This window comes from Rana temporaria, chromosome 5 (genome assembly GCF_905171775.1).
Source record: "Rana temporaria chromosome 5, aRanTem1.1, whole genome shotgun sequence".
Taxonomy (NCBI): Eukaryota; Metazoa; Chordata; class Amphibia; order Anura; family Ranidae; genus Rana; species Rana temporaria.
Window position 1 is genome coordinate 28,684,480 of NC_053493.1, and position 12,171 is coordinate 28,696,650.

General features: G+C 43.5%; 1 protein-coding gene across 1 annotated transcript in view; it reads left to right on the forward strand.

Annotated features, from left to right (window-relative positions):
• SLC25A13 (solute carrier family 25 member 13) overlaps nt 1–12,171 on the forward strand; it is a 216,775-nt gene that overhangs the window by 176,301 nt on the left and 28,303 nt on the right. Inside the window, exon 15 of the mRNA XM_040352298.1 lies at nt 3,810–3,948. Coding sequence (XP_040208232.1) covers nt 3,810–3,948 — 139 coding nt within the window. The remainder of the gene's footprint in view (nt 1–3,809; nt 3,949–12,171) is intronic.

A 12,171-nucleotide genomic window follows, 5' to 3' on the forward strand; every position in this document is an offset into this window, starting at 1 on the left:
AAATAGCCACTTCCCCTCCTATAACTGGCCTTTACAGCAACAAGCACATGGAAGGTCGATGCATGTCAAGCAAAACGCACTGGACACCTTTTGCTGCCATTGTGCTACGTGCTGGGTGTCCATTGCGCCCCTGTGCCTTTTAACTGCTTCAGGACCGCCGCACACAGATATTCGTCTGCAGAATGGCACGGCTGGGCACAAGGGCGTACATGTATATCCCCTTTAGGAGCCCAGCCGTGGGTCGCACAGTGCGCGGCGCGCTCGCAAACCGATCCTAAGCTTCGTGACCGTCACCGCGGACCGATCCCCGCCAGTGTCCCGCGATCGGGTCACAGAGAGGAAGAACAGGGACAGGTAAGTGTAAACAAACCTCTCCCCGTGCTTCCTAGTGAGCCTGTCACTGATCATCATCTGTTCCCTGTCTATAGGGAACGACTATCAGTGATGTCACACGCTAAACCACGCCCCCACAGTAAAAAACACAAATCAGGGCACACTTAAACCCTACAGTGTCACCTACAGGTTAACCCCTTCACTGCCATTGTCATTTTTACAGTAAACTGTGCATTTTTGTAGCACTGTTCGCTGTACGAATGACAATGGTCCAAAAATAGTGTCAAAAGTGTCCGCCATAATGTTGCAGTCACGATAAAAATCGCTGATTGCCACCATTACTAGTAAAAAAAATAATAATAAAAATGCCATAAAACTATCCCCTATTTTGTAGGCGCTATAAGTTTTGCGCAAACCAATCAAACGCTTATTGCGTTGTTGTTTTTGTTTTTTTTACAAAAAATATGTAGAAGAATACGTATCGGCCTAAACTGAGGAAAAAAAATGTTTTTTTTTTATACATCTATTTTTTGGGGATATTTATTACAGCAAAAAGTAAAAAATATAGAATTTTTTTCAAAATTGTCCCTCCCCCCCCCTATTTTTGTTTATGGCGCAAAAACTAAAAACCGCAGAGGTGATCATATACTACCGAAAGAAAGCTCTATTTGTGGGAAAAAAAGGACGTCGATTTTGTTTGGGAGCCACGTCGCACGACCGCGCAATTGTCAGTTAAATCGAATCGTAAAAAGTGGCCAGGTCTTTAAGCTGCATATTGGTCCGGGGCTTTAGTGGTTAAGAAGGGGTGGGCTCCCTCCAGGCTCACCTGCCCTCTGCCTATCCATTATAATGCATTTGCTTCTTCTGTTGAAGCGCTCCAAATTTTGGGATAGGACTACAGAAAATGGTGCAGACCACGCTACCAACCCCTGTTTTTAACACATACTGTTAGGATAATTCTGTTGGTTGCAGGCTGTCAAGTAAGTTGAGCTTGGAATTTATTTATTTTTTGAGGGTTCCAAAGGAACACTTTTTCTGTATATACTTTTTTCCATTAAATTGGTCAGATTTTTGCATGTAAATTTACTCTTTCTGCTGGATTCTGATCTGCGGCAACTTTTAAAGTGAATCTATGTGACCCAATCGTTTTGTTTAGTCACAGCAACCTTTTGAAAGTATGTTGAATCTCTTCACATCAGGAGGCCCTGTAACATCAAAATCCTGCGTCCTCGGGCCCCCCCCCCTTTTTTTCACATCAGTCCCTCCCCTTTTACATCCAAGTCCTCAGTCCTTTCTTCCAATCTTTACCACAACACACCTGTGGCAGCTTGGCAAGGGTAGGGAGGCGGAGCAGGTCAAGAAAGAGGTGAAATTTAGTCCTATTCTGAAAGGTAGGGCTGCAGTGAATGCCACCCTTTTTGGATTAGCATCATACATTTCCGTGGTGCTGCCGGCAGCTCGTGTGTGCAGTGGAAATGCATGAGGCTACTCAGAATCCCGGGCACAGCATTGCACCCCTGAAGGATCCAGATGGCATACCTGTTGAGAAATGGTGACGAAGGCCATTTAGAGGCGAGTTATAGGTCCTTATAAAACTCTCCACAGCCACTAATTCTCACCTCCCTCACACTTTCCCATTGCTGTCTTGCTTTGCTTTCCCTGCATTCCCAAGTTGGTCTAGCTAGTAACACACTTCTTGTCCTAGGGGGTGTCTACTGTGGGTGGAGCAGCAATGAAGACACCTTTGCAAAGCAGCATTGTCAGACTGGGGAGAGGCGAGTGTTTTGAGCTAAACTAATACTTTTTAACTACTTGCCCACCAGCCACCGTAGTTGTACTGCGGCAGGTTGGCAAGGCTGCGCGAATCGCCGTCATATGTCAGCCGTTTTAAGAAGCTATTGGGGGCGTATGCGTGGCCAGCGGCCGCAATGTCCACCTAAACTGACAGGCCGGGCAAGGAGCGCATTAATCGGAGAAGCAGCAAAGAGACCCGATGGTAACTCTGTAGGAGCTGCAGAGATCCACAGCTCAGGTGGGAGAATCTGTCCACAGGACAACTATTGGTTGTGCTCTCCACAAATCTGACATTTATGGAAGAGTGGCAAGAAGAAAGCCATTGTTAAAAGAAAGCCATAAGAAGTCCCCTTTGCAGTTTGCAGGGAAGCCATGTGGGGGACACGGCAAACATGTGGAAGAAGGTGCTCTGGTGAGATGGGATCAAAATTTAACTTTTTGGCCTAATAGCAAAACGCTGTGTGTGGCAGAAAACGAACACTACACATCACCCTGAACACACCATCCCCACTGTGAAACATGGTGGTGGCAGCAGCATGTTGTGGGGATGCTTTTCTTCAGCAGGGACAGGGAAGCTGGTCAGAGTTGATGGGGAAAATGGATGGAGCCAAATACAGGGCAATCTTAGAAGAAAACCTGTTGGAGTCTGCAAAAGATTTGAGACTGGGGAGGAGGTTCACCTTCCAGCAGGACAACGACCCTAAACATACAGCCAGAGCTACAATGGAATGGTTTAGATCAAAGCATATTCATGTGTTAGAATGGCCCAGTCAAAGTCCAGACCTAAATCCAATTGAGAATCTGTGACAAGACTTATAAATTGCTGTTCAGACGCTCTCCATCCAATCTGACAGAGCTTGAGATATTTTGCAAAGAAGAATGGGCAAAAATGTCCCTCTCTAGATCTGCAAAGCTGGTAGAGACATCCCCATCCAGCTGTAATTGCAGTGAAAGGAGGTTCTACAAAGTATTGACTCAGGAGGGCTAAATACAAATACATGCCACACTTTTCACATATTTATGTGTAAAAAGTTTGGGAAAACCATTTATCATTTTCCTTCCACTTCACAATTATGTGCCACTTTGTGTTGGTCATAAAATCCCAATAAAATACATGTATGTTTTTGGTTGTATCATGACAAACAAAATGTGTAAAATTTCAGGGGGTCTGAATACTTTTTCAAGTCGCTGTAAGAATTGGTAAGCTGCAATTTTATTTTTTTATTTTTTATTAGTGCTTTGGCATTTAATGCTATTGATTGTCAGACTGTACTTCTACCTTTTCATTCTTATGGCTGACACACAAAAACTGCCATTGTTTTATGGAAGCCGTGTTTATTTTTTTTTATTTTTTTTAACCTTATGAATGCCAACCTGCTCAGCTGTGTGGCTTTAGAATTAGATGATGCATTTTTTTTCTCTTTCCAGATGTTATCAGTACAACTGCTAATACTTCTGTATATTTTATTCCTTGGTTATACATCAACACAGAGCATAGGCTGGTGGTAAACCTATCATAGTGCCAGCGATTGTTCAGCTGGGTAGAAAATAAGCATTTCATCAACCCAGGATGGCGCAGTCACTGTACAGCGCATGTACCTGTTTTCCTTGTGTGTTCTGAGGTCTGTGTTATCCTTTTTTTATGGCACTTTTCTAAATGGCTGTTACTGTTTTTACTACAGGGCGCCAAGGCTTGCTTTCTCCGCGACATCCCCTTCTCTGCTATCTACTTCCCCTGTTATGCCCATATGAAGAGCGCCTTTGCATCAGAAGATGGTAGGGTGAGCCCTGGGTACCTCCTTCTGGCTGGTGCCATCGCCGGTAAGAACTGGACATGCTGTATTTTTTTATTTAAATTTTTTTGCCGAAAAGAATATTTTGATGTAAAAATTATCATGAAATAAAATAATCGATGTATGCAAAATAACTTGGGCTAAAAACACCCCTTTGCACTGCCAACAATTAAGTTATTAATAAAACAATGTCTGCAGCTGCCCACACTCTGTCACTCTCAATTGTGCATAAAAATAACTGTATAATCAAAATGGGTGTAGCCCTATCGTAAATCAAACTTTCATCAGATCAACAAATATACAAGAACGTATAAATAATTGTCCATAAAAATCCCGGTCTCTCCTGTGTCTACTTTATTAACACACACACTCTTATAGTGCATCACCTCGACTCCTTCCTCCTCCCTTGAATAATCACCACCAGTTGTACTCTCAACTTAAACACATGGGGCCGGATTCATGTAGATCTGCGGATCTTTAGATCCGCTAGATCTACCTGGTTTACGATCCGCCGGTGCAATTTAGCGAGGCTAGTGCATGATTCACCAAGCACTTACCTCGCAAACTGCACCGTCGGATCCTAACTCCCCCCGGCGGAATGCAAATTCCGCAGCTAGGGGGAGTGTACAATTTAAATCAGGCGCGTTCCCGCGCCGATTTAACTGTGCATGCGCCGCCGCGAAAAAGCCCAGTGCGCATGCTCCAAATGACGTCGCTAGGACGTCATTGTTAGCGGCGGGTACGTCAATTGCGGCCATCAGGATTCCCGACGGACTTACGTGTAAGTCACTTACACCAGTCGGATCTAAGGGAGATCTATGCGGAACTGATTCTTATGAATCAGTCGGATCTAAGGGAGATCTATGCGGAACTGATTCTTATGAATCAGTCGGATCTAAGGGAGATCTATGCGGAACTGATTCTTATGAATCAGTCGCATAGCTCCGACCGTCGGATCTCACAGATCCGACCGTCGGGTCTCACAGATACGCCGGCGGATCTCCTGATCCGCCGGCGTATCTATTGATGAATCTGCCCCACGAACTCTATATAAAAAAAATCTATAAAGCGCATATGTCTGACTACAAAATGGTATCCTCTCTCCCTTGGCAGTTGGCACCATTATGTTCTCCATCTAATCAGATCCAGGGTGTGGTCCCTTTACCTGGTGTCCCCTACAAATAGCATCCTCCTTTCTCCACTCCTCCCATATATAGCGTCAAAGACCAAAATTATATTTCCAGCTCAAACACACTCACATGATCATAAGGTGCATTTATGCACACCCACATATATAGCGTGGACAAACGCCGGTATTCCACAATACCGTGCTTCTTGTATGAGCATGTACCAACACCCTTCAAGGGCCCGCCCCAATGCTTTTCATCACAACTAAATGTGTCAGAGCAGGGCAAGGCACTGCCTGCACGGTACATGCCTATGCAGGAAGTGAGGTATTATGAGCCGGAATGCCGGCGTTTCTGTCCATGCTGTATATGTGGGTGCCCTTAAATGCACCTTTTCTTGTGAGTGTTTTTATTGGTAGGTTGGAAATCAAATTTGGGTGTAAGGTAACGCACCACTGAGTTTTTCTTTTTTTCTGTGATGCTATGGGATGAGTGGAGAAAGGAGGATGCTGCTTACAGAGGACACCAGGTAAAGGGACCATACCCTGGATCTGATTAGGTGGAGAACATTGGGGTGCCAGGGGAAAAAGGATCCCATTCAAAGGGTACATATGCACTTTTTGACCGTTTTAAGTATATGGGGGTCATGTGTTTATGGTAAGTGCACAACTGGTGGTGACTGTCCACGGGAGGTGGAAGGAGTGCAGTTGATGCAGTATAAGAGCATGTATTCATGTGTTTGCATTAGGAAGACACAGGAGAGAGACTGGTTTTTATATAGACCATTTATTTGTTTCTGTATATTTCATGATCTGATAAATGTTTGGATTATGATAGAGCTACACCTATGCTGATTATACTAAAATAACCCAGGCTACTGTGTGCATTGTTGGGGTGCCACATCCCTCTTTATTAACAAGTTTGGCTTGGTTAGATACACACATGTATAGGCCATGTTTGCGAGACTGTTGGATAATTTCTGTCATAAAACTTTTATTAGAGCCCTTTCACACTGGGACGTTGGCGGTAAAGCGCTACTATTTTTAACCCCCCCGCTAGCAGCCTAAAAGGGTTAAAAGCGCCGCTGCCCATTGATTTCAATGGGCAGGGGCGCTGTAGGTGCGGTGTATAAACCGCTTCTACAGCGCCTTAAAGATGCTGCTTGCAGGACTTTTTTTAGCGTCTTGCCAGCGCATCGCTTCCGTGTGGAAAGCACCGAGGCTTAATAATTGAGCACTTCAGTGTGACAGAATCCATCATACAACAGTTAATATTCTATCACGGGAGGGCCGTCCTCGCTATGGATTGCAGTTAGCTTGCTGTACATTGTGGAGTGGTACGAAGCAAATCTTTGCTGTGTGTGATGTAAGTTGACAGCCATAAATGTGTGGTCTGTATAGAAATATGAATGCAGGTATTGATATTTAAGAAATGGCTGTTATCAGAGTTTTCCTGTGTGTAAGATATGCTTTCACTGCAGTACTGTAGCACCATCTTGTCTACAGTTTTTTTTGTGTTTTTACAAACTCATTGTTTCACTTTCTTTTAATCACAACAATCGGGAATGACAGCAGGATTAGACTCCAGAAAATAAAAAACAAACCCTCTTTTATTGTCCGTGGCTCTGGTAACCTAACTGATAAAACACACCTCTTATAGTTTGTCGTAGATGATAGATGAACCTTCATAAATATTGCTGGGTGGTCTTTGACATTCCTTACATTTTGTTATTTTTTAATTTTTTAAATATCACAAAATGTTACACAGAATACATGGTTTCCTTATCCAGATGCTGACGTGATAATAAGGCGTAGGGGTTTTATCAGGATACAGGTATGTAGAGAAGGACATATATGGGTCAGAAAGGGAGTTAAACTTGAGCAAAGGGATGCCTTCTCATTTATGAGACTAACACGCTACCTACTGTGCTAACGAGGCAGACGACACCTCGTTTAAATGTGTGTTCCTGATGTCTGGTAAAACATACCAGTGCTCTGACCCCTTGCTAGCCGTTCATTGGATCAACATTAAGAAGCTTCTAAGACCCTCTTTTACTCGCCTAAGTCCCCTTTCACACTTGTACGACTTGCCCCACGATTTGGGACTGCAAAGTAGCATGACAAGTCGTTTCCCATGATTTCTGATGCCTACCATTCATATTAGTACGACTTCAAGTCGTGCCAGCTTCAAAGTAGTCCCTGCACTACTTTGGTCCGACTTTGATGCTAGTTCAGGTTCATAGACCTCAAGTCTCCCTTAAGTCGTGGCAAAATCGCCTCAGTGGCAGCTGCAAAATCGCACGACTTTGAAGTCACGGTAGTGTGAAAGGGGCTTAGGCCTGCTGCCACATGACAATCTGTGACGTAGTAGATTGATGGTGCTGGAAACTTAGCTAGATATACTTGGATACTAATTAATGTATTTGACACAAATGTACTGTTGATATCCCATAGGGGCATCTAGGTTACAGTCCATCTTGGTTAATATTTCAATCACACACCTTTCTGGAGAAACGGCTCAAAATGAAAGAGATGGGTGCTGAAGCGATCACCAGCTTGGCACTAGAACACCAAACCATATGAACATATTCGCCAGCACACCATGGATCGTACAAAATGTCCAAAAGTTTTGATGCAATGAAAAACATCACAAGGAATGCAACGTTTCGAGGCCATGCAGGACCTCTTCGTCAGGCAAGTGATGACTTGCCTGATGAAGAGGTCCTGCGTTGCCTCGAAACGTTGCAATCCTTGTGATGTTTTCATTGCATTAAAACTTTTGGACGTTTTGTACGATCCATGGTGTGCTGGCGAATATGTTCATATAGGTTACAGTCCATGGCATCTCTTCTGTATCTGGAGAGCTGTGTTCGGTACATGGACACTGCCACTGGAAGCCTTCAGGATCTTGTGAGAGGCCTTTCATTGATACTTTGGGCAGCATCTACATGAGCAGGAAGCCATGGAGGAACTACCAAAAGGACCCTCCCAAACACAGACCAGAAGAAAGAAGATTTGAGACTCTGCCTGTCTCTTGAGCAAGGTTTTACTGAAGTATTTAGGGCATTTAATTTTATTTTATTTACAACTTTAGCTAGTGGCATATAAAATAGTTAGGGGAACATTTTTTTTCTTTTTATTATTGAAACTGAAGATGAGCTGGAGAAAAGTAGTTTAACTCTGATCTTTGTTATTGTTGCTGTATACACTGATCAGTGTTTTGCTTTGGGTCTCTTTAAGGAGTTGTAAAGGAAAAAACATTTTTGCCTAAAATTAATGTCTGCAAGGTAGACAGACAGAATAGTGTAATGATTCTGTTAAACAAGTAAATGCCTATTAAATTCCTTCATCTATATCACCTCTGGCATTCTAGTTTCTGTTCTCTCATTCACTTCCTGGTTTGCATCGCTCGTTAATGTAAGAACTACATTTCCTAGTATGCATTGCGGCACGCCCAGTAATTCACACCTCCTTGAAGTCTCTAACACGTAGAGAGCGTCCTGCCGCACAGATGTAGTTCCCAGGAGGGGGTGAGCACGTTGCTGACCACCGCAGTAAAGCCTCCCTTCACGGTGGTGAGTAACAATCAGACAAGCAGGAAGTGAACAGAACAGAGAAGAAATAGAGCAACTTCTGAGCAAAAACGAACAATGAGGAAGTGAAAAGAGGAATGTCTGCAGGTAAAGGATGCTTATTATGAAAACATGTTTTTCCTTTACAACCCCTTTAAGTTTCTTTGCAGTACACCCAAGGAAGCATAGAAACCTCTGTACTATATTAATATGCTTTACTAAATAGAGATAACATACATACTATTGTAGGAAAAATAATTCACTGCATACAAAGTATCATATAATATGCATACAACATGTACAGGCTATCTAACCGGCTAGAAAACCTTTACAATGTATGTGATGGGCATACACTAAACGGTTACTTGGTTCTTCCTTGTGATGTCTTCTTACTGCTCCTTTCTTCCCAAAGTCCTCCAACACAAGGCTTGTTCAAGTCCACTTTCTGCTCCCCCTGCTTTTTGTAGCATCATTTCCAGTCCCAAGCTCATGAAGCAGTCCACCATGTTCTTTAGCATATGAATAGGGGGAGCCTTGGCTTCTAAATACACGGTCTTAAAAATGTTACTCCATATTTATGCCATGAAAATCACTAAAAAGCCATAGTAATACAATCGGCCATAATGTTATGACCAATCAAGGCATGGACTCCACTAGACCCCTGAAGGTTTTTTCAGACACCAAGCCATCAGTAGCAGACCCTTTAAGTCCTGTAAGCTGGGAAGTGGAGGGCCCCTGAGGATCTTGTTTGTCCAGCAGATTTCACAGATGTTCGATTTGATTGAGATTTGGAGCTCAAGTCAACACCTTTTAACTTGTGTTTGTTTCTCAAACCATTCTTGAATTATTCATACCAAGCTACCTTCTTCCATTGCTTTGTGGTCCAGTTCTGATGTTGATGTACCCATTGTAGGCTGTGGACACGGGTCAGCGTGGGCACCCTGACTGGTCTGTGGCTACAGACCACAAACTGCGATGTACTGGGTTTTCTGACACCTTTCTAATGGAACCAACAATAAAGTGATTTGTAAACCAAAGTTTTAAAAAAACTACTTGCCTGTTCTGTGCAAATGTTTTGCATAGAGCAGCCCTGATCCCCCCCCCTCTTTTCAGGTTCCCCCTGGCACTCGTGGCTCCTCCCCCTGCCGATTGCCCCCATAGCAAGCCGCTTACTATGGGGGCACTTGTGCTGGCTTGATCCCGAGTCACGATTTGTGTGTCCATTGACACACAGAGCTGGGCTCCACCTCCCATGGTCTCCTCACAGGCTGTGATTGACAGCAGCAGGAGACAATGACTTCCGCTGCTGCCTCTGTCCAGTGAGAAGAGAGAGAGCTGCTACTCTCTGGCACAGTGCTATCACGGAACAGCAGGAGGAGGAGGCGCGGCTTTTGAAAAATGGACGGCCGCGGTCTGCATGTTAGGTTACCGGCGTATAAGACGACCCCTGTCTTTTAAGAAGAATTTTAGGGGTTGAAAAGTTGTCTTAGACCCCGGAAAATACGGTATGTGTGGCTAGTATAAAAGTACATATTTGGCTGTGTTTTGCTGGCTCATGGGAATGGTTTCCATTAGCTACACTAAATGTGTAGTGTAACTAATAGCAACCTTGGTGCGGGAGCAAATGAAGGTAACTATGTGCCCCTGGTGGGGCTGCTATAAAAGTAAACCTCTGCATGGAAAAGAAACATTGAGATTAAAGAAATAACAATTTTTCTTTATGTACCAATTCATTTTTTTTCTTGACTGGACCTATTCTTGTATCTAGTATCCTCCTCCTCTCCCCCCCCCCCCATTCTTAATTACCTATATGATTAGATAAAAATACCTTTTAGACTTGCCTGCATCCCGCCATTTTTTTCCCCTTTTAACAAAACAAGAATTAAACATGGTAGCCCGCGTGCAGACGTGAAATGCAAGCACCCATTTACATGCCAAACAGCTTCTGAGATTCGGCCGCTCCCTCTGTCTCTTTCAAGCTCCTGATGTGATTGCAGACGCAGATAACTCTCTTTTGAAGTTTAGTCACACAGGCTGCCTTTATACTTTCATTTCTGTCAGGCTTGCAATCTACAAGGCTGTGAATCTACGTTTCGCTGCACCATTTCCAAACACATCTAGAGATATGAAACAATACATTTCAGATTCTGGAGGAGGGGGAGAAGGAAAGCCGCCTCCTTTGCGGCATATTATCGTAATGTAATACATGGCCTCTGAAATGTCAACCTGCCTGACTTAAGATTGTCATCTGCACTTCAAGGCTTTCAGCGTCGCAGCATTGTAAAGCTGGGCCATTAAGGTACCGGAAGAAGGCAAAAGCTGAAATATGAAACTATAGAATTGGCATGAGTAGACCTGAGGTTCGCTGTCAGCCAACAGGGCATGCTGAGACTTGACGATATATGGTATAGTTATAATGTATAGTGAGTGGGTCCAATATATCAAAAACCCATTGAGGGGACTTTATCAAGACTGGAGCAGAAAGAATCTGGAACAGCTAGCTGTACATGGCTACCAATCTGCTTCTATCTTTCGTTCATTCTACCTAACTGAACAAACTGAAGATAGGAAGCAGATTGGTTGCCATGGACTGCTGTTCCAGATTCTATCCATTCCAGTTTTCATAAATTCCCCCTATTGCATTTTGGGAACTTTTATGACATTAATAGCTGCAATGATAGTGTTCATTATATGAATTTGTATTCATGTGCAGTATAAAAGTTGTAGAAGTCGGGACAAACTATTAACCACTTGACCTCCGGCAGATTCACCCCCCTTCATGACCAGGCCAGTTTTTGCGATATGGTACTGTTACTTTAAGGCCCCTTTAACATTGAGGCGTTTTTCATGCGGTACAGCACTAAAAATAGCGCTGCTATACCGCATGAAAAAACCTGCCCTGTAGTGTTCAATGTGAAAGCCCGAAGGCTTTCACATTGAAGCGGTGCACTAGCAGGAGCGCTCCAAAAGTCCTGCTAGCCGCATCTTTACCGCGGTATAGGAGCGGTGTTTTCACCGCTCCTATACCGCGCCTTCCCATTGAAATCAATGGGAAAGCGCAGTAATGCCACCCATTTTCAGCCGCTAGCGGGGGTTAAAACCTCACCGCTAGCGCCCGAATATCGCGGTAATTACGACGGTATAGCCGCGCTACAAATAGCGCGGCTATACCGTCACCGCGGCTCCACGCCTCAATGTGAAAGAGGTCTAACTCACAATTGCACGTTCATGCTAGGCTGTGTCCAAATAAAATTTGTCAATTATTTTTTTCACAAATGGAGCTTCCTTTTGGTGGTATTTGATCACCTCTGCGTTTATTTTTGGCGCTATAAACAAAAAAGGCTGACAACTTTGAAGAAAAACTATACTATTTTTTACTTTATGCTATAAAACACATCCAGTAAAAAATCTTTTTTGTAATCAACAAAAATCCCAATAAGCGTATATTTATTGGTTTATGTGAATATTAGAGCATATACAAACTATGGTATATGGAATTTCTTTTTATACTAGTAATGGGGGCGATCAGCGAATTATAGTGGGACTGCGATAT